At 37.6% G+C, this 22,704-nt stretch overlaps 1 protein-coding gene across 1 annotated transcript; it reads right to left on the bottom strand.

Moving 5' to 3' along the window:
• bcl6b (BCL6B transcription repressor) lies at positions 1-10,742 on the bottom strand. Its single transcript, XM_048185791.1, has 12 exons — positions 9,582-10,742; positions 8,740-8,791; positions 8,222-8,444; positions 6,737-6,970; positions 6,001-6,147; positions 5,708-5,879; positions 4,437-4,660; positions 4,208-4,320; positions 3,975-4,115; positions 3,608-3,738; positions 3,383-3,520; positions 1-1,949 (listed from the first exon to the last, which is right to left on the bottom strand). Exons 3-12 carry the CDS (start codon positions 8,434-8,436, stop codon positions 1,800-1,802), a joined length of 1,665 nt encoding a protein of 554 aa, XP_048041748.1. The 5' UTR covers positions 8,437-8,444; positions 8,740-8,791; positions 9,582-10,742; the 3' UTR covers positions 1-1,799.
• Positions 10,743-22,704: the final 11,962 nt, after the last annotated feature.

Below are 22,704 nucleotides of genomic sequence, written 5' to 3'. Positions count from 1 at the left end.
TAACAAGAAATTAATTTAACTTTAATTTATATAAAATAGGTCTTGTCTTTGTCCAGCAAAAGAGCGCAACACAATTTTGTTGATATCATTATCCTCATTATCATCATCATCATTATCATCATCATCATCACTCTTTACATGTATATTAGTTTGACGAGTCCTCAACCTGCTTGGACTCTTGGAAACTATAATACACCATGAAAATCATGAAATGGTCTCTTAAACAGAAGTATTTTTTTTTAAAGTTACATTGAGAGGCAAATTTTCTTTTTGTTACTTAAACACAAATGGGCTCCAGGCCTGTTAAATTAGTACATTAAAATACTGAATAACTGGTAAATAATCATCTAAGAGGTTATATTTGAGTTTGACATTCTGGTTATTGGACCAGAATGGATTCATGAACAAAGAAGAACACTATTTAGGCAGAACAGTTAATAAAAAAATAATAAATAAACAGAAATTAAAATTACCGTATATTGGTTAATAAAAAATCATAACAATCTTTCTCTTCCTTTTCAAACTTGCAAAATTCCTTAATTGCACTTCCTTTCTTCTTTATCTATCTTCCCTTCATAATCTTTCCAACCTTCTTACAGAATTCCTCTTATCCACTAATTTTTACCTTCATTCACCTCTTATCTTCACACACTGCCACAAACCATCTTTAAATCATAACAACAAAAAGATTTTTACATTCTTTCCATATGAAGCATTTTCATTTCACCTGCTTTATGTTATTGTCTTAAGGCTCATTCACAAGGACGATAACTATAATGATAAAGTGCTAAAAATCATTCTAAATATAAAAGTCCACAGCACAACGATAAAGTCACAGCAGAACGATACTGGTGGAATCACTTTCCGAACGTTTTTTTTCCACGTTTTTGAACAATAAAAACAGACATTCAGAATCCATACTGCTTTCAGAGCCATTTAAAGCGACAGATGATAAAACTGCAGCACGTGCTTATAGAATAAACAAAGCGATATTATGCGCTGGTTTCAATGCTAATATAGTTATCGTTATAGTTATCTTTATAGTTATCGCTCTTGGTGTGAACAAACCTTTAATTCCTATTTGGATGGTAATTGTTTCTCATAGAGATGACTGAAAAAATACATTTGCATAGCTCCTTAGTGATAAAACTTGTTAAACTTGATAAAAAAAGTTTTATCTTTCCAAATGATGGATTTTTTTTTTACCAATGTGGAAATTAGTAGAAAAAAATGTTAACACAACCTCTTATTTACATAAGGTTAACATTTGACCTGGATACTTGGCCAACTAGTAAAATGATTAGCCGTGCTAATATATAATTAATTTTGTTAAAATTAACAAAAGTAATTATATATTATATAATTGTAAATATATATATCCCTAAGAAACAATTACAATCTGAACAGGGCTACATACTTATTTTTTGACAATGATATGCACCATTTAACCTGCCACAGAAAAAGTGGCCAATATGACAACAAAATGCTTTTTGCGACAGCATAAAATATGATTAAATAGCATGAGGAACAGAAAGTATGCAAAGCAAAATAAATAATATTTTAACAAATAATAAAGATAATAGTCAGCACATCTAGCGCAGGAGTGCTACATTCTTGGAAGACTACATTCATTGGTATATTTTTAGTCAAGCTCTCCTCGAATGCAGCACTCCACCTCTTTAAACTCTTTACAATACTGTTTCATAGATCCATCAATCTTCAGCCTAAGCATTTCGGTCTTGACCTATCTGCAGAGTGAGCATATCGCTACGGTGCCTGCGATGTTTTGACTGTGCCCCTTAGCCAGCTTGTAGCAGGGTGGGTCCAGGTTGGTACGGGTCTGACAGAACCTTGTAGCGGATCTTGGTGTTGGTTATTGCGCCGTGTTTCTGTCTCAGATGGAGCCTCAGCTGACTCTTATGACGGAAGTGCAGGTGACATTTCTCACACTGGAAGACAAGATTATTAATTAATATTAATTATATATATGTCAACAATACACTGCTGGGAGCAAGTAAGACATGTTGCTGCTGCACAATATAGTGTACACAAATAAGCCGTAGCAGATCTATACAGGTGGAGCTGGGGAAGGTGGAGGGTTTCTGACAGCACACTGCAACTGCTACAGCAAATGCTGACCAAGTATTTGAAAATTGAGCAGCAAGGTCATTGGCAACTAATCAGCTGTGCCCTACAGAGAATGATGTGACTGCAAGAAGATTGGGTTAAAGGATTAGTCCACTTTCAAATGAAAATGTACTGATAATTTACTCACCCCCATGTCCTTCTTTCTTCAGTTGGAAATAAATTTTTGATGAAATGACCTTCATTTTGATGAAGGTTTTTGATGAAAACATTCCAGGATTATTCTCCTTATAGTGGACTTCAATTGGCCCCAAACAGTTCAAGGTCAAAATTAAAGTTTCAGCGCAGCTTCAAAGGGCTTTAAACGATCCCAGACGAGGAATAAGGGTCTTATCTAGTGAAACGATCGGTCATTTTCTAAAAAAAAAAAAATTAAATGATATACGTTTTAACCATAGACTCTCATCTTGAACTAGCTCTCTTCTTCTTCTTCTCTATTTGAATTCCAGCAGTGTAGACGCTGCTAAGTGTATTACTGCCCTCCACAGGTCAAAGTTTGAACTACTTGTTATATACTTGCACTAGCATATTGTATATGACAATTTAGTTCAAAGTTTGACCTGTGGAGGGCAGTAATACACTTAGCAGTGTCTACACTGCTGAAATTATTCTTCACTATAAGGAGAATAATCCTGGAATGTTTTCATCAAAAACCTTCATTTCTTTTCGACTGAAGAAAGAAAGACATGGACATCTTGGATGACATGGGGGTGAGTAAATTATCAGGAAATTTTTATTTGAAAGTGGACTAATCCTTTAAGTACCGATCAACCTCCGCGATCTAGAGTTTCATGACAGAACTATATACAGTATATATACATACATAATCCACCAGCCTGCATTATTATAATTGCTGAATAAAATTCAATACTTGTTTCTTACTCATTTTGGGATGCTGATTCCAAAAGTAGTGTCTGTTTTGCTCTAGTGCATCACACTTTCTCACAAAATATGATGCGTTTTGCTGCGTTTTGGCTTTGAGAACCATGTGTAAGGTGAAGAAGTCTTGTATTATCCCTTAATCACCAATTGCCACAAAGGCATGATTCCCCTCTTCCTCTGAGCCAGGACAGAACTATTTTTTTAATTCTCAGCCAATTTTCACAAGTATGACATTATTTTATGCCTAATCCTGGATTTCAAGGTTAGAATGATGGCCAACATCCAAACAGCGACTTTGTTTGTTGCTATGTTGTATTTATATTATATATATATATAAATGTTTAAATATACTGACGCTGTAAGGCTTCTCTCCGGTGTGGATGCGCAGGTGGCTCTTCAGCGTCTGCAGGTGGCGGAAACGTGTCCCGCAGGTGTTACATGGGTACGGCTTTTCCCCGGTGTGGATCAGAACATGAGCACGCAGGTGAGCGACCTACAACACACATACATGCATTTTTCAAGAATATAATTTTAAATGCTCAAAAATAAGAACGATATATGTAATTCTGTGCAGATGTACCTGAACAAATCTGGCTCCGCATGTGTCGCAGCGGTAGGGCTTTTCTCCAGAGTGGATGCGAGAATGAGTCTTTAAATTCGCAGGCCGGTTGAACTGCGCCCCACACACATTACAGCGGTAAGGCTTGTCTCCTGGAGTCAGAGAGAGCGGAAGAGAGATATAATAAATGAGAAAGAGGTCAGGTTATATAGAGCCTCTAAAAACATCTTAAAAAAACAAACATATAAAATGTATGAAATGAAGATGCATAAAACAATTCACTAAAAGTTTTAGGTAAGATTTCAAAATACCAAATCTCAACATGCATCTCAACTGAAAGCAGATTCCACAACTACATAGTTCATCGAACTTTAGTCAACCGCCTCACCTGAGCAGGAAGGTTTTGTGTTTATGCCTTGATTTCCAGTGTAACTGAGCTGTGTGGAGAGGTTCTCAAATTTGATTGGATGTTGGCCCAATAAATGATTCTGATTGTCTATTTGGGTACAAACATAAGGACTGCAGAAACCTTTAAAAAAGGAAGAGGATGAAAAGTAAGAAACGATTGTTTATTTTTGTAAGCACGTCTATTCATTGTAAAGTTAAAAGATGCTCACTGACCTTTATCCTCACTGATTGAAAGGGTCAGGGGTTGCAAATGGCGGTCCACAACATGATGGGGAGTAAAAGATATTTTTTGCTGTGATGTGTTATATGGAAGAGACAATGTTTTCCTAGAGGAAACAGAACAATGGTCAATACACTGCATTGGCAGTTTTGTTAATTCCAATGTAATACATATTTAATCAGTTACATCAGAAGTTAAAAAGTCAAAAGAGACAAAACACACCTATTGTTCAGTCCAGACTCCTGCCCTGTCAAAATGTTATTGGCTGTTTTAGATGAGGCATCCATCCTTTCATTGACAAAGGGGGCGTGGCTTTGTGCTTGAAGCTCCTCTCCAGGCCCCTCCTCCTTTATAGGCGTGGCGCACAGAGGGTTGAGGACAATATACTTGTACTTCTTCCAGTTACAGGCCTTTGGGTCAGGATTAGGCTTACATTCAGATCGCTTCTGTATGGATGAAACATTACAATTAGATCATGTTCACACAGCAGCAGAATACAGTTGTCAGTCCTGTATTTGAGTCCTGTATAAGGTTCAGTGTGTAAATTTTAGCGGCATCTAGCGGTGAGGTTGCGAATTGCAACCAACGGTTCAGTCCACCGCTCACCCCTCCCTTTCGAAGCACATAGAGAAGCTACAGTGGCCGACACAGGACAAAGATGTCGTTGTCTGAGACAGCAGAGAGTAGCCAGTCAAGCAATGAGGTTTCTTTACAAAAACAAATTAAGAAATGTATCTTCTAATAAACAAGACACCAATTACTACTACTACTTCTTCTTCTTCTTCTTCTTCATGCATATTCAATGTAGTGACGATGCAAGCTGCCTCTAAAAACACCAACGAAGAAGAAGAACAACATAATGATGAAACACTCTGTAGAGCAGTTTGTCCGTTTAGGGCTACTGTAGAAACATGGCGGCACAAAATGGCGACTTCCATTGTAAGGGGACCCGCGGTGTATGTAGATAGAAATGGCTCATTCTAAGGTAATAAAAACATAATGGTTCATTATGTAAGGTCTTTATACACTACTGAAAACATAGTTAAGTATATTATATTGAATTTCTGTCAATAGATCCTCCTAAATATTACACACTGGTCCTTTAATATGGTTGCGTTCACACACCTAATGGTTATTTACGGGAGTGACGACCGCATGCTATGAAAACCGGACTGGACAACTAGTTGTCTGTCACGTCATACAGTGTGAGAGAGTCGCTCTGCACTGCACTAATGCGTGTTAATTGTTCGTTGCAGTTCTCGGGAATTGTTTGGATCATAGGAAGTAGGGCATTTCTAACTAAATGGAGTCAGATCTGAATGCCGGTTTGCAGTCAGTTGTGGAGGATATTTAGTCCTACGCTCTGCTGTGACACTTGTTTCATGTGCAGGGGAGGGGAGGTTAATGTATTTGATTAAAGATTATGACAGCACATGAATTTAAATAATTATAATAATAATGTGCACAGATAAATAATTTATAAAAATGCACACCTTTAGTTGAGGAGAGAGACTGCAGCCGCTGGACTCAGCAGGTGAGTTGGGCTGCCCGCTGGAATGGGAAGGACTGTCTGGGGATGGTGTGGAGGGAGTTAGAGGTGATGTTTCCTCTAATTTTAGGGTCTGAGTCCCTGGATCCAGCGAGGCAAAGCTCTCACTTGGAACCCTGTAGATACAGTTGATGCACTTTATGGTTTTTTGATTATCATTTTTGAGATGGGATATAGTGGAAGTGTCGAATGTATTCAAACACAAGATATTAGACATTCCCTCTATAACCCTTTTACCTGGCTCGGTCTGGGATAGGATCTTCTGCCTCAGCAGCAGGCCTGGAGGGGGAGGAGAAGATGGTAGGATGAGCAGGCGGTGACCTTCCACCGAGGGGCGCTCTGGAGGCTGGCTCCATCAAAGAGGGACTCACAGTGATCCTTTCACTGCAGAGAAAAAACAACAACTTTTGGTCTATTTATGCAAATAGTTCAAACAAAAATTTATGAAATCATGGAAGTGAGATGAGAGGCAAAAATATATTTCAAAACTTTTACATTCCCTTGCAAAAACTATTGCGTGTCCCCAAGAAACTTTGCAATTGCTCGCAAAAACTATTGTGTTCCCCCCCAAAAATGTGCGTTCCCTCCCAAAAACTATTGCGTTCCCCTGAGAAACTTTACGTTTGCTTGCAAAAACTATTGCATTCTCCTGAGAAACTTTGCTTTTTTCTTAGTGTGGCTAACATTTTAATAATCTAAAGAATCTTTTTCCACTATAAAGAACCTTTTGTGCAATGGAAAGGTTCCATGGATGTTGTTAAAGGTTCTTCTTGGAACCATAAATGCCAATAATTATTTTCAAGAGTGTACAGGTTAGTTGTATCACATTGCTGCTTATTGGCACAAAGTTGAGCTCTGTTTAAATCTGTAGCATTGTCACTCACGTCACAGAAACTGTTGCAACGTTTTTCACTGCAAATTGCTGTAAGTGTTCTGTGTCCGCTACCTTCTCTGCTTTGGTCTTCAGTCTCACCTGTGCTGAATAAATGCTCGGCAGGTGTCTGCGACATGCTCCATCTGCAGGTAGGTGGCAGCGGTGAGCACTCCAGATACCGTCCGGGGCGTGAGTGGGAGGCAGGAGGTGTACATGAAGTCCAGCAGCAGGGACACGCTCCCTGCATCCAGCTCCTCCGGCAGGGCAAGAGAAAACCCCCGCTGACCACAAGCACCAGCTGCTCGCCGAGAGAACAGAGTGTAGAAGAATCCACTGTGGAAAAACAGATATGTTTATTTAGGTGTAAGAGAAAGTAAAGGATGTGGAATAAAACACTTTATTCAAAAGAAAAAGTTTGAAGATAGAAACCGTGGAAGATCTTAATAAAAGAAGCAAAGTTTCAACCGACTGCAAACTCTGACAAACATGGAAGCCCATTTCCAAATCAAAATAATGACAAAATTGTGAAATTATGTCAACTAAAAGCCATACATATGACATAAAATTGTCATTATGACATAAAAAATAGAAATTATGACTTAAGTCATAATTATGACATAAAAAAGTTAAGATTATGACATAAAAAGTCAAAATTCTGTCTTTAAAAGTCATTAAAAGGTCATAATTTTGATTTATCTCAATTATGAGTTAAAAAACCTTTTATATCATAATTATGATTTTTTTATGTCAAAAATTCTAAATTATGAGAAAAAATCATAGTCATAATCATAACATAAAAAATTAAAATTATGACATAAAAAGTAAAAATGCTAGCTTTAAATGTCATAAATAGTCATAATTTTGACTTATATCTCATAATTTAGAATTTTTATCTAAATTATATTCAAAATTGACAGTCAAACATTTTTGTCATAATTTTGACCTTTTATGTCATAATTATGACTTATGTCAAAAATTCTAAATTATGAGAAAGTCGAAATTCTGGCTTTAAATGTCATAAATAGTCATAATTTTGACTATTGACAAGTCATAATTTCAATTTTTTAATCTTAGAATTATGATTTATTGTCATAATTTTGATTTAGTATGTCAATTTTTACTTTTAATCTCATAATTATGATTTACCATTTCAAATTATTACGCTTTATGTAATAATTTCAATGTCATAATTTAGACTTTTTTTGTCAAACAAGCCAAATTATTACTTAGTATGTCATAATTTCGACTTTTATGACATAATCTGAATATTTATGCCATAAATCAGATTTTTTTATGTCAAAATTATGGTTTACCAAAGCATACTTCCCCCACCCACCCACCCCCCTTTTGTGGCGGAAATGGGCTTCCATACAGAAGCTTATCTGCTGTAATACAAAACTTGTGAAACAAAAGATGTGTGCCGCGGGGCTGATGATCTCATGCAGGAGTGATCTAACTGTCTTCGAACAAAGGCAAGTCTTGGCACAAACAGGAAAAATGACCGAGGGGGGGCAGGAAAGAAGAAGTGAGGGAGGGTGGAAGAAAGTGAATGTCTGTGCATCCTGGCACTCCCTGATGACCAACCTGCATGCGATGAGCACGGCGCAGTGGGCGCGCAGCGTGGTGGTGCCCACGAGCAGCGTGGCGTCTGTAAGGATGTCCCGATGCCGCAGTTCATTTAAGTTCAACAACACGTCCTTAGAGTGGCGGGTGAACTCCTTAATGTAGCCTTTCACCTCCATCACATGGGCGGCTGCAGCTTGCTCGGAGGGGCTTCTGTGTTCTTCTTCCATCTGCATTAATTTACCTGTTTTGATAAAGAATATAGCAAACTTCTTTTTTTTTTCCAAAAAAATTAAGCTCCACAGATAATATTTTGCAGTAGTATATTCCAGTTAGCAAGAAGTCTATTGAAATAATTAAAATATGTATTGATATTTATTAATAATATTATAATTTAATATGTATATTTATAATATATTAAAGATATAAACCAAAGCCAAGGTTAATTAAATAACTAATAGTCTACTTATTTGAATTATGGTCCTGTGAATCTTTATAGTTATCATAAAATATATTTAGTAAACATAAGAACATTTTACCTGGCAAAATGAGATTCAGATCTATTTGGGGAGGCCAGCTCCCTACTCGTACCTGCCATTAAAAAATAAACAGAATAAATCATTCTAACCCTATGCACCAAGTTTAATAGCAAATAAAAAAAGTACAAAAAGCATTTAAAAATGTAATTTTATGAACAACTTCATTGTCATTGATACATTCAAGTGTACCAGTACCAGAATCTTTCTGCAAAACCATGAAATATCATACACAATCAAATTGTGAAGCACTGACTATTGCATTAGTCCAGTTAGTAGTGAAAATATTTACTGAGAAAATCAGTAAAACTTTATAAAAATTATTTGTTAAAAGTATCATAATAATAAAAAAATAACTGCAGGATTTGAGAACAGTGAAAAAATTACCACATTGTCATTCATTCATTCGTATTTTCCCTGCAAGGGCCTCAACCCATAAAAGTTTTGAAACCTTATTCATAACACCTCCTTATGAGTAAGGATGCATCAAAGTAATTTTCCCACATTTTGCAGGTGGTTTAGCAAAACAATCAAAAAGTATAATCCAAAGCATCACATATTTGAGGAACTAAATAAAATCTATACAATCTTCAGTAACACTTTATTTTACAGTGCCGTATTTACATGTTACTACATGTACTTACTATAGTAATAACAGTAAATTATGCATAATTACAAGTAACTAACCCTAAACCAAACCCTAACTGTAACTCTATAGTAAGTACATGTAGTTAATTCATAGTACTCAGTACTTATTTGAGTAATTACAATGTAACTACGGCGCTGTAAAATAAAGTGTAACCAAATCTACTAGATGCATAAAAAAGATTGAATGGAGAACTCACCCCGACCAGCAGGGACGAGAACACACACCGCCCTGTTCTTACAGCCCCTCTCTTCTGATCCCAGTTTCAAACAAGCCGCACACACACGATCAAGACTCTCTCACTGAAACGTGTCTCTGAAAAACTGACCAGTCTGACCTAAGAGAGAGTATCCTTTATAACGCTGTGCAGGAAGTCTCATTCAGTCAGGGTGTTTATTTCCTGTGTTAGTTAAGCTGCTTTTTCACACTGCTCCTAGGTCAGTTTTGTGGCGCTTCTTATAATGACCGAATGAGGGCTCTAGATGGTCTCGGATCAGGGGGGGAAAAACACCAACCTGAATCCTCCTCTCCACCTTCCTTATTCTGCCCACGCGCTGGAAGCTCAGCGGGTAAAGGCTCCAGGCCCCCGTGTGTCAGTATTTATAGTTGTGTATTAGAGTCTCTTTTGTGTTTAATGATGACAGGAAAGCGGGTAGAGTGCTTTTTGATGCATGGTGCGTGTGTTTTGTAAATGTTTGTATGGATGTGGAGAATCCAGGGAATGTAGGTTTGTGTGTTAGAGTGTGTTGGGTGTGTTGGCCTGCGTGGGCTTATGTGCATTGTCAACGGGTCAGAAGTCCTGTCAACACTGTCCAGGAGTTCAGCTAACCAAAGCAAACTCGCATGACCCGGTGTCTGTCCAGGACAAGGGAAATTGTCTCAGAGGAAGTTTGTGCAAATACATCAACTTCATCCTTATGGTTTGCCATAAGGATCATCTGACAAGCTTGTGTTCAATGAAGGCAAACTTAAGATCAGATTAGGACTGTGCAATCTAATGCTGCAAAATGTATTTTTAAGTGAACATCATACTATTGTCAGCTAAATTTTTAATATATATATTGGTTGGTCCCCCATGTGCTTGACTAGGCATTAGACTCTACAAGACCCCTGAAGGTGTCCTGTAGACGTTAGGAGCAGATCCTTCAAGTCCTGTAGGTCGTGAGGTGAAGCCTCTGTGGATCGAACTTATTGGTCCAGCACATCTCATAGATGCTCGATTGGATTGAGATCGGGAAATGTGAAGGCCAGGGCAACACCTGTTCCTGAAACCATTCCTGAACAATGTGTGCAATGTGGCATGGTGCATTATCCTTCTGGAATAGACCACATCCACTAGGGAACACCATTGTCATGAAGGGATGTACCTGGTCAAGTCAAGTCACCTTTATTTATATAGCGCTTTTTTACAATGCAGATTGTGTCAAAGCAGCTTTACATTGTTACATAATTTTTGCTGCACAGCAGCTCTTAAAGAATAGTGTCAATGCAGGCAGATCAAAGCACTGTTGAATAAATATCAAGAATACTGTTGAATATCAAATGTCAAGTCAAATGTCAAGTGTCCCCAACTAAGCAAGCCAAAGGCGACAGCGGCAAGGAACCCAAACTCCAACAGGTGACATCAGGTGGCGAACAAGTGGCAAATAGGTGTTAAAATGGAGAAACAAAAACCTTGGGAGAAACCAGGCTTAGTCGGGGGGCCAGTTCTGCAACAATCTTTAGGTAGGTGGCACATGTCAAATTGGTGTCCACATAAATGACCAGGGTTTCCCAGCAGAACATTGCCCAGATCATCACACTCCCTCCACTGGGACTTATTGGACCAAGCGACCATCTTCCAGGGCTCCAAGGTCCAGTTTCGATGTTTGCGTGCCCATTGTAGGTGCTTACAGGGCTCATCATAGGCACTCTGATTGGTCTGCAGCTATGCAGCCCCATACACAGCAGAATATGATACACTTTGTGTTGTGACACATTCCTCCCATAACTATCATTAAAATTTTGTGTGACTTTGTATATATATATTCACTTCTCTTCAACACATGATTTGAGACATCATTCATGTCCATAGCACAAGCATTGCAGGATGAGTATTGCACCAAATTCAATCAATTCCAATACGCTGAGGATACATTAGTAATCTAAGTAGGCCATCTCAAAGGAGTCTGGAAGTTAACTTCCTATAAGTAATTTTGTGTAGACTGATTGAACCAGATTGTACAGTAAACATGTCCTAAACAAAGTGCACAACCTTTGTTCAGACCAGATAAGCAACTCAACTAATGCAGCCAGGTCAGCAGGTACAGCCAAATTAGGCCTCACCTGCCTCTCTCAAGGGGTTGCCGGAAACCTCTGTCTGGCTTCCTGTGACAGGAGAGTGTGTGTGTGTGCTTCTGGAAGCTTGTTATGGGCAATGAGGGGAAGGAAATAGGAGAGTTTTAAAAAAAAAGTGATATGGGTGATATCCCTCTCTCACGACCAAAAAACAAGGGACACCTAGAGAAATGCAGCCCACAGATGTGCAGGAACTCTGGAACACCCCCTCCGCTCCACAGCCTGCCCCCCCCCCCCCCCCCCCTTTAAGGCTTCCTGTGAGACACACACAATTATACACACACACACACACACACAGCGAGCCAGAGACGGGGATGAAACGCCTGCGCAGGACATCCGTCAATAAAGCAGGCAGGAGAATGAGACAGGGGATATGGGGGCTCATGTAGGTCTCCAATAGCTTAAAAACAAGCGGAAAGTTACCTCACCTTCTTCACGCGCGGTTCATGGAGAGTTTGGAGGGAAAACTTACAAATGGCCACAAAGACAATTAAATTTATATGATATTCTGCTCCTTAAATATGGTTCTGGTTTCTTCAGTTCATTTTTGTTTACTCTTTTATCATCTACCAGGCCATGACTGCTTTGATTTGCATGGTCATCAAATTTCATTTTTACTTTTTTTTTAGCTTATTTTCCCAATTTAAACTCAATATTCACAATTTAAACTCAAATTTAAATTGTGCATGCTAATTCCAGAATTTATACATTTAGAGCCTTTGCCATCACTGTAAGCTCATCATTAGAATCACTAATAATTTAATTAATAACACTGTTAAACGTAATTTCTAGCATACCTAAATGCCTATTTTTCATACTGTATAAAATGTTGTGATGCACCTGTAACTTTTATGAAATTATGTAATTAAAGGGTTAGTTCACCCAAAAATTAAATTACTCACCCTCATGTCGTTCCACACCCATAAGACCTTCGTTCATCTTCAGAACACAAATTAAGATATTTTTGATGAAATCCCAGAGTTTTTTTTTTAAATCTCCCATAGAAAGCAATGAAATTACCACATTTAAGGTCCAGAAAAGTGTAAAGACATTGTAAAAAATAGTCCATGTGACTACAGTGGTTCAACCTTAATTTTATGAAGCATCGAGAATACTTTTTGTGCGCAAAAACAAAACAAACGACTTTATTCAACAATTTCCTCTCTACCCTGTCATTCTATGCAGTTTTAACCCTTTAATATAGCCTACTTAAATAATGTACTTAAAATTAAGACTAAATAAATTAAAAATGAACTTTAAACCAAATCCATGACATGTAAAGTTTCAAAAATGGTCGCCGAGTGAATTGACTTGCCTTGAATCGATTTTGATCTATACCTAGACATGCAAATGAATTTAACATTTTTAATTTACAGTCTATTTCTCACATTAAAGTGAAATGGATCATAGTTGTCTTTTAGCCATGACAAAACAGCATATAAATATTGAGTTTTGAGAAGTCATTATGCAATTACTGAATTCGTCCTTTGTTTGCATCCCATGTATGTTAATGCGAGTCGGAAGTATCTTTTGAGTGAGGGTGTTGAGTGCGTGTGTGTGTCCTTGTGCTCCTATTTGTTTTGATGTTGACTGGATCGATTGTGTCTTTGGTGTGAGGGGAAAAAAGAGAGAGAGAGAAAACAACAGAAGAAAAAAAACAGAGAGGGAGATCTGGGTCTAGGCGACTTCCAGGCATTGTGCGAGCAACGGAAGAGAGGGGGCGGCCGAGGAAAAGTGAGACCATTACTAAATGAGCTCGGCCAATTAGCGGAAACCATACAGTCTGTCGGACTGGCAGAAGCAGCGTTATATAGATCAGATCCTCAGAGCTGCGTGCCTCAGCTAGTGTCCGGCAGCACGGCCTGAGTGGGCTGAACCACTCTATTGTGATTCTGAGAGCTGCTGTGACTCTCTGATGACTTTATGGAGCTGCAGCCTATAGATGAGTCACTGTTTAGTCTTTCTAAAAAGCATGAATCAAGGAATAACAAGGTGGAGTAATGTTGTTTTGACAAAGATACACTGGTATCTAAGATACACACACAAACTACACATCTAGCATGTATTTATCTTAATGTTAATCTCAACATTTACTATTACAGTTGCATTAGTTAATGCACTGTGAACTAACACAACTAACACATTTTTAACTATAATGTTAACAAATTAGACCTTATTGTAATGTATTACCGATACACTGGAGACTGAATGGTATAGTTCACCCAAAAATTAATGACTTACTTTCTTCTGTGAAGCACAAAAGAAGATATATTGAAAAATGTCTTCTTCTTTTTTTTGGCTTATATAAAGTCAGTGGAGTCCAGTGTTTGTTGGACCCCACTGACTTTTAAAATATCAAAATGCAATATAATATAAATATAAATATGTTTATAAGCTGCAGAAACAATGACTATACTTTTAATAAACTGCCTCTTCCTGCTGAAACTGAGAGATTTGGACATATAAGGACATGCTTTGAGCTTATCCGGTGTGGTGTATGGATGAAGGGGGATGTTTGTCCACTTGAGGAAGGTGGAAGGAGGTGGGGAGACGGACAAAAATGGACAATGAAGAAAATTAGGATGTACTGAAAAGGGTCACAGGTTGAGAGTGAGTGAAATGCAAAAGCAAATTCATGCTGTGTATGCATGCACACTACCTTTCAAAAGCATTTATTTAAATCTTTTGGAACATTATTATTGCATTTATTGTTATTTTTGATCAATATAATGCATCCTTGCTAAATAAAAGTATTAAATTCTTTTTTCTTTTCTTTTTTAAATCTTATTCACCCAGTAGTATGTGTGTGCTTCTGCATGTGTGAGTAGTTAAAGGGATAGTTCACCCAAAAATGAAAATTATCCCATGATTTACTCACCCTCAAGCCATCCTAGGTGTATATGACTTCTTTCAGACGAACACAGTCGGGGATATTTTTAAAAATATCCTTAGTCCTCCAAGGTTTATAATGGTTGTGAATGGGGGGCCGCATTTTGAACAAAAATCCATCCATAATCAGAGTAATCCATACGACTCCAGTGGGTTAATAAAGGCCTTCTGAAGCGAAACGATGCGTTTTTGTAAGAAAAAATATCCATAAAACTTTATAAATTAAAATAACTAGCTTCCAGCGGACGACCGTACGCATACAGCGCAACTCGACTTACGCCAAATGAGTAATCCTCTGACGCGATGTATGACGCAGGATGTAGGAGTATCGTAAGCTTAGATGCCTTTCAAGGTTCAAACAAATACGGCTGGGCAACAAACTCAATCTCCTCTTCTGTTAAATCGAAATCCTCCAAACTTTCTCTTTAACCCTTTCAAGCGTGAGTTTAAAATATTCTAACTGACCCCCCAGAGTGAGTTTTTTTTAAGGCGACCGTTATTTTAGAACGTTTGCCCTTATTGTTTCCATGGCGACGCGTCTTACGAGCGCTGAACCAAAGTCCCTTTAAGACAAGTAATTTCACTCGGCGGCCATCTTTGAAACGCCTCTCGGGCATCCTGGGCATCATGCAATCTCTTTGAATGGGGAAACATCAAATTCTCCAAAACTGTTTGCCAACCTTACGATTAAATTTCATATTTGAAATCAACAATGAAATCTAACAACAACCAGCTCATAAATTTAGTTTCTAAACGCTCGAATCATGACAAAAAAACCTGTATTTTTCAGGCTGGATCAAGCTAATGCGCATGCGCAGACCTAAATGCGCGTCTCTTCGGAGGCGCGCTTCTGACTGTTTCTATAGAAACCAGTGATTCTAACGGCCGCTGAAGTGACGCGAAGACTTTACCAGTCGGCGATTGGCTCTTATTTAGAAGGCGGGACTTATTCCGCCATATTGCGCGTTACACTTTCTCCCATTCAAAACAATACGAGTGACATGTCTTGTGTTATTCTATAGTCTTTGGCTGAACGCAGCCACAATAACACTGTATGACAAATGGATCGCTATTATTTTTTAATTATTATTATTATTTTTTTTAAATATTCGCAAAATTGCTTGCCATGTCATCAACTAGCTATATGATATTCCGATTCTCAAATATGTGTAATTGAGTGTGTTTTGTCATTTAAAACCCTTTATAAATGATCTTTATCTTGATCTATAATGCGAGATGGGTGCCGCCATTTTTGTTTGCACTACTGTAAATACTGTAAATGAGTCCTGTCATTCGGATTTACAGTAGGTGAATTCATCAGTTTCTCCCGAAATATATGCAAGTAAGTGGCTGGTGAACTGGAAGAATAATAGAGTAAACTTTATAGTTACTTAGGCCCATTATGTTTGTCTGATATGAATAAATGTCGGCAAATTATATTTGAATTCACTTTTATTGCTGCTTCCACTTATGTCTGACATCAGTGTATATTATATAAACTCTATGTATTGCTTTACTGGTGCTTATGCGTATTTAAATGTATGAAATCTTAAAAGAAACATTATGTGGCTGAAAACACTGCATAGTTGTGATATATGACAAGAGCTGCGCGCGTCCGTCTCGCAGCCAAAGTTCGAAATCTGGCAGTTATGTGACGTCGCTGAACGTTCGAACCAGGGACGTGCACAGGAATTTTGAGGGGCAGTTGCTCTGACCTAAAAAGCATCACCACCTCAGGTGTGCATTATTTTTCTAATAATTCAACGGCCCGTCGTCAATTATTCCTCACTTGAATCACAGCTTAAATAGTGTTTTGACATCGACAACCCAAGTGCATTTTACCTCAAACTTGCGTCTAGTTAACTTTCTAAAGTAGCAATCGCTTCTCAGGTCGACATTAACACACTGACAAAATTATATTCAGAATTAAAAATATTTTTATACCACTTTTTAATGTGTGATTGTGTAAAGGTTTTCACGAGATACCAACCTTTCGCGAACTTGCTTCCAACACTCGTTCTCATGGAGGCGCGGCGTGCACGGAGGGGAGGGGCTGTGCGCGCGCGAGTATGTGAGAGAGACGCGTGAGTGAGAGACGCAGGGAAATTAAATGCAGCTGAACGTTTGCTCTATGAAAGACATTGACAAAGACGAAAACTAAGGACATTTAATCTATAATTTTATTTTATTTTAGTTAGTTTTGCCAAACACACGTTACAGTTTTGGTTAGTTATCGTTTTTTGCAATGCCTCGTTTTTATTTTTATTTCAGTTGACGATGTTTTTCCCACCTAGTTTTCGTTTTTTCGTTCGTTTTCGTTAACGATTATAATCTTACTCACCTTTCCGACAACGATAAGTCGTCTCACCCGACAACCGCGACAATCTCCTAGTGCCGCTCATGCAGACTCAGCTCAGGTGCCGGTCGCGTGCAGCGCTGCAGCCACGTAAACAGAGTTTGCCCTTCCCCTACTGACTTTCACTTTCGGACGGGTGCCCGAACATGGAAGTGAATGAGGCTTTGCGATTTTTTTTTATTTTTTTTTTTTTTATCTAGGCCTACATGAAATTCTGCATCCATTGTACGATTTTTTTATTTATTTTTTTCCACCTCGGAAGGGCAACGTGAGTCGAGAAGGGCATTTGGGCAGTTGCCCGGGCAACCTGAGCAACCCCCCTGTGCACGTCCCTGGTTCGAACCTTGAAAGGCATCCAAGCTTACGATACTCCTACATCCTGCGTCATACATCGCGTCAGAGGATTACTCATTTGGCGTAAGTCAAGTTGCGCTGTATGCGTACGGTCGTCCGCTGGAAGCTAGTTATTTTAATTTATAAAGTTTTATGGATATTTTTTCTTACAAAAACGCATCGCTTCGCTTCAGAAGGCCTTTATTAACCCACTGGAGTCGTATGGATTACTCTGATTATGGATGGATTTTTGTTCAAAATGCGGCCCCCCATTCACAACCATTATAAACCTTGGAGGACTAAAGATATTTTTAAAAAAATCTCCGATTGTGTTCGTCTGAAAGAAGATAGTTATATACACCTAGGATGCATTGAGGGAGAGTAGATCATGGGATAATTTTCATTTTTTGGGTGAACTAACCCTTTAAGATCCCTTAGATCTATCTGAGCTACTGAGTCTGAGATGGACAAATCTTGAAGACAAAATATATGTATAAAAAAATTAAAAATAAAGCATGAACGAGCCAGAAATGATTAACATTCCAAATCCCAGAAAAGCTCAACCAAAACAAGACTTTAGGTGCTCCCTGTATAGAGAACAATGTTTCTCTCAAAATACTGTGCCAGAATCATTAGATGAGCAGCCAAGTAATCAAGATGCTTGCTGAATTGTCTGCAGCTAAAAATGTTGAAGATATTTCAGTCATGAGTTACACCACACGGTTATTCATAGAACCTATTGCAACATTAACAATTATCAGCGAAAGATCTAAGAAAATTTGCCACAGTCAACAATACTCTATTCATATCACTGTCAGCATGCACATATAGCCTTTCTTATTACAGAACAAAAAAGTATTTCTGAAGAAAATTATGCCAAGAGCAAACTTTTAATATGTATTTTCATTATTAATTTTACTAAATAGGAAATAATATGTGTTACTTGTAAGGGATCACAACATAAGTTAATTAAAAAAGAGTAATAACTTTTTCCTAATGAGAGTCTCAGTAATAGAAACCCATTTTCTTGTAGTCCAAAGTACACTGATCATTTCCATATTGATAGAATTAATAGATGAAAGTTTTTTTAGAACACCATTCTCTTTTTTATATAAATACAAGAAATCTCTCTGATCAACCTATGTGAAATACCAGAAATGGTGGGAAGAGGTGAATGTTGTGAACAGGCTGTCTGAAGTGTTCCCGATCTTTTCTTGGTAGTAAGTGACCTTCAAAGGAAAAAGAGGAGAGAATGATACTGGTTCAGGTCAGCCATTTCCTCTCAAGAGCCCTTGAGCTTGGTCCGATGGCCACATAGAGTTTCTGAGAGCCAGGCAACAGAGGATGTTTCACGTGCAGGCCTGGAGGTCAGAGGTATTATCAAGGCAGGATATTAAAGTGGAGCATAGAGTATATCATTACAAATCAAGTTAGGATATGTGGTTATTGGAGAGACCAAGACCGGCAATAAATCACAAAGTTGACACAAGCGGTTCTGTTAATTGATTGAAATTCAACCAAAAAAGAAGCTGTAACCTTTCTACAAAGATTTGCTCTTTAAGAGGTCTGGGTATATTTATTAAAGGCGTGGTTGATTATGATTTCAGTTTTTTAAATTTTAGTTAGTGTGTAATGTTGCTGTTAGTGCATAAACAACATCTGCAAAGTTACGACGCTCAAAGTTCAATGCAAAGGGAGATATTTTCTTTTAAAGAATTCTCTGTTTAAGGACTACAACAAACGGCTGGTAGGGACTACAACGAGCTGGTGACATCACAAACCCTAAAATTTACATAAACCCTGCCCCCAAGAACATGCAACAAAGGGGTGAGGCCATGTTATTGCAATACAGTAATTAACAAAAATGCAATAGCATGTCATAAAAGCAAGATGACAACATGACAAGTTATAACTGTAATTAAACTAAACTATACCTGTTCTATCTTCATATATTCTCTGGCTCTGGAGGATAACACACAAGCGATTTATAGATTATCATGACAGAATATGCTAATCAATGACTTCAAGATAGTTAACTACACATCAGCTACATAAATTAATCAACTAACCATTCAGACATTTTCAGTGAGTCTACATGAGGAAATCAGTGCTGCTAATACAAGCTCTTGAAACTCCACCCTCTTCTTGAGAGCAGCAGCTCATTTGCATTTAAAGGGACACACACAAAAATGGAGCGTTTTTGCTCACCCTCAAAAAGTGACAAATTTAACATGCTATTAAAAATTATCTGTTAGGTATTTTGAGCTAAAACTTCACATACACACTCTGCAGACATCAGAGACTTATTTTACCTATTATAAAAGTGCCATTATATGACCTCTTTAATTATTTTTTATATTTATTATTGTTTTAATAATAAAAATAATAATTTATATTTAATTTAGTTTAATTGTTTCTGCATTGTTGTGCCACATTTTAACTTGTACCAGACTTTTTTTTTCACAAAACCACTAAAGACTGGCTCATTTCCATCTTTATGCATAATAATAAAATGACATACAGACCACTCATGGGCTGCAGATTTGAGCCAGCTTGTTTTCCCAACACAGGCAGCAGTATAAAATAATGTGATGGGACATTCTTATTCATACAGTTTTGATTATAATTCAGTTGCTTTAGCATTAGCTTTAATCAAAAAAGATTAGATTTAATCAAACCCAGTGGTTAAACAATAGATTCATCAAACAAAATGCAACTGAATACAGCTAAACATTCCTTTTCGTTTTGAGAACAAGTGATATGCCCAGGATTAAGTTGCCCCAGGCAATAAATAAATCCCTCATCTGGCACCATATGTCATTCCAATATGGGACACACAGCATGCATCCCAAAATATGCTCTACAGCCCTGGCATTTATGGCAAGCCAATTTAACATTTATTCCTTTACAATAAATAGTATCTTTTCTGTTACTAGCACTAATCTTTAAATTAGTAGTAAATAATCCAATAGTTATACAATATTTACGATACTATCTTTTTCAGTTTCACTAGATTCTTTCTTTAGAAAATATAACTTTTTATCTGATAATTGTTCCAAATTTAACTATCTATTCAGTTAATCACAAGTGCTTATTTATCACGTTACTAGTATTTAATTAGTTGCTAGCAGTCACTATACCAATAGTGATAAGTAACTATTTCAAATGAATTACAAATATTTGTCAATGAAGTTTGTTGCTCAGATGTCAACTATTTACTTCCAACTATTAAAGGTATGGTAGGCAATTTCGAAGATGCTAGCAATAGCAAGCTAGCTTTGAAAGATCCCAACCTCTGTTCATAGCGCTCTCTAAGGCCATGCCTCCTTCAAAACATATGAAAGCACACAGCAGAGTCTGCAAAGCATCACGAGACAAGAAATTAAATTACTTCATGTCTCAAAGAGCTCTTACTTGTACCACCTGACTGCTGCAGATTCAGTTCGTCGTTGATAGTGCTGACATAGAAACGCATAAATCCGAGTCTAAGGACATGAACAGCTCCAGATAAATGTCACATTTGCAACATAAGCTTGTTGTTTTGGTTCAGGAGAAACTAAAAAAGGTGGCTGTTGTTTGTTTGTGGCACTCAGTGACTGTCTGTCTACAACTCTGCATAGCCTTACGGAACACGCTGATGACGTGTGATGTCTCTGCGCAAGCAGGGTGCGTGGAGGTATGGAAATAAATATGTTGACAGGCAGGTAGGACAATTGGCCAAAAATGTTTTGGTCCTGAGACTTCCACAGATTATATATGTACATGTTTTAATATTTAGACCACTTCTATTATTGATTGCTATCAGGATGTGAATAGAGTTTCAACCAGTATAAAAAAGTGTTTATAAAAAATGCCTACCCTACCTTTAAAGGTGCAGTATGTAAGAATTCTGTCCGCTAGAGGTCGCTAGAGGCCTATTCAAAACAAAGGCGCAGCTTGATGACGCCAAGTTTGATCGCAGAATCTTGGGACATGTGGTCTTCACCTCAACGGATGATGCAAAAGAATAGGTATAGGACTCGGGAAGAAATCATGATCATGGATGTGATTATTAATGTTACTGTAGTATGGTCAGATCAGGACCGAGTGTTGTGGGAGCTGAACAAGGCCGCTGGAGCGATTGTGCAACACACACCTCACGAGCAGCAGAACTTTTATTATGTTACAGTCGCCGGCGCCGCTTCCGCTTTTCCGGTCATGAGTATGAGTTAACACAGCTATCAAAACAGTTGTTCCCTTGTCTATTAAAACTTGTAATATATTAACGTGTCTTTGGTGTTTCCATGGTTTCTACAAAATAAATCCGGAAGGTTACCAAGGGTAACGCGGGCATGACGCAATTGAAAGGCGACTCCTCACATGTCCCTCACACTAGCCTTGGTTAAAATTGCAATTTTCTCACAATTTACAAATAGTTGGAAACATTTGGGATATTGTAAGTACTCAAGTGAACAAAATATATAACACTGGCCTAGTAGATTTTGGATATTTTACTGCAAAAAATATTACATATTGCACCAATTGTTGCCAGTACCTACTCCAGTTCTAACATTTTATTAGGTACTAGTACTTATTTATGAGACACTAGTATATATACCATATGAGATAGAAAACCTATCATATGTAATATTTAATGAACAGTCTCAAAGGCAGCTAATAGCCTATTAATAGGCACTATTTAAATTTATGTAAATAATTTAATATAATTTGAATAGCCGTTTTAATGTTCAACCGATTTCAAAACACTGCTTCATGAAGCATCGGAGCACAAATGAATTAGTGTATCGAATCATGATTCAGATCACGTGTCAAACTGCCAACGGCTGAAATCACGTGACTTTGGCTCTCCGAACAGCAGATTCGACACACTGATTCATAACGCTCCGATGCTTCATGAAGCAGTGTTTTGAAATTGGCCATCACTAAATAAATCTTATTTTGTTTGTTTTTTGCGCTCCAAAAATATTCTTGCCGCTTTATTATATTAATATTGAACCACTGTACTCACATGAAGTGATTTAAATATGTTTTTGGTACAGTAATGGATCTTGAGAGAGGAAATGTCATTGCTCCCTATGGAGGCCTCACGGAGCCATCGGATTTCAACTAAAATATCTTAATTTGTGTTCCAAAGATTAACAAAGGTCTTAGGGGTGTGGAACAGCATGAGGGTGAGTAATAAATGACAGAATTTTCATTTTTGGGTGAACTAACCCTAAATATGATTTAAAAATGTACTAGTAGTGATTGGAATACACAGTACGTAAATAATAGTTAATAATAGTTAGCTCTAACTATAGAATAAGAAATAGTTAAAGTAAAAAGGACTCTGAACATTATTGAATTTCTTAATATCAATTTTAAAATTGTAAATAAAAATAGATGCTAGTTTATGCTGCCTTCACGT

The sequence above is a fragment of the Megalobrama amblycephala genome, linkage group LG3 (assembly GCF_018812025.1).
Source record: "Megalobrama amblycephala isolate DHTTF-2021 linkage group LG3, ASM1881202v1, whole genome shotgun sequence".
In the NCBI taxonomy this organism is placed as follows: domain Eukaryota; kingdom Metazoa; phylum Chordata; class Actinopteri; order Cypriniformes; family Xenocyprididae; genus Megalobrama; species Megalobrama amblycephala.
This window is presented reverse-complemented; position numbering and strand designations above follow the sequence as displayed.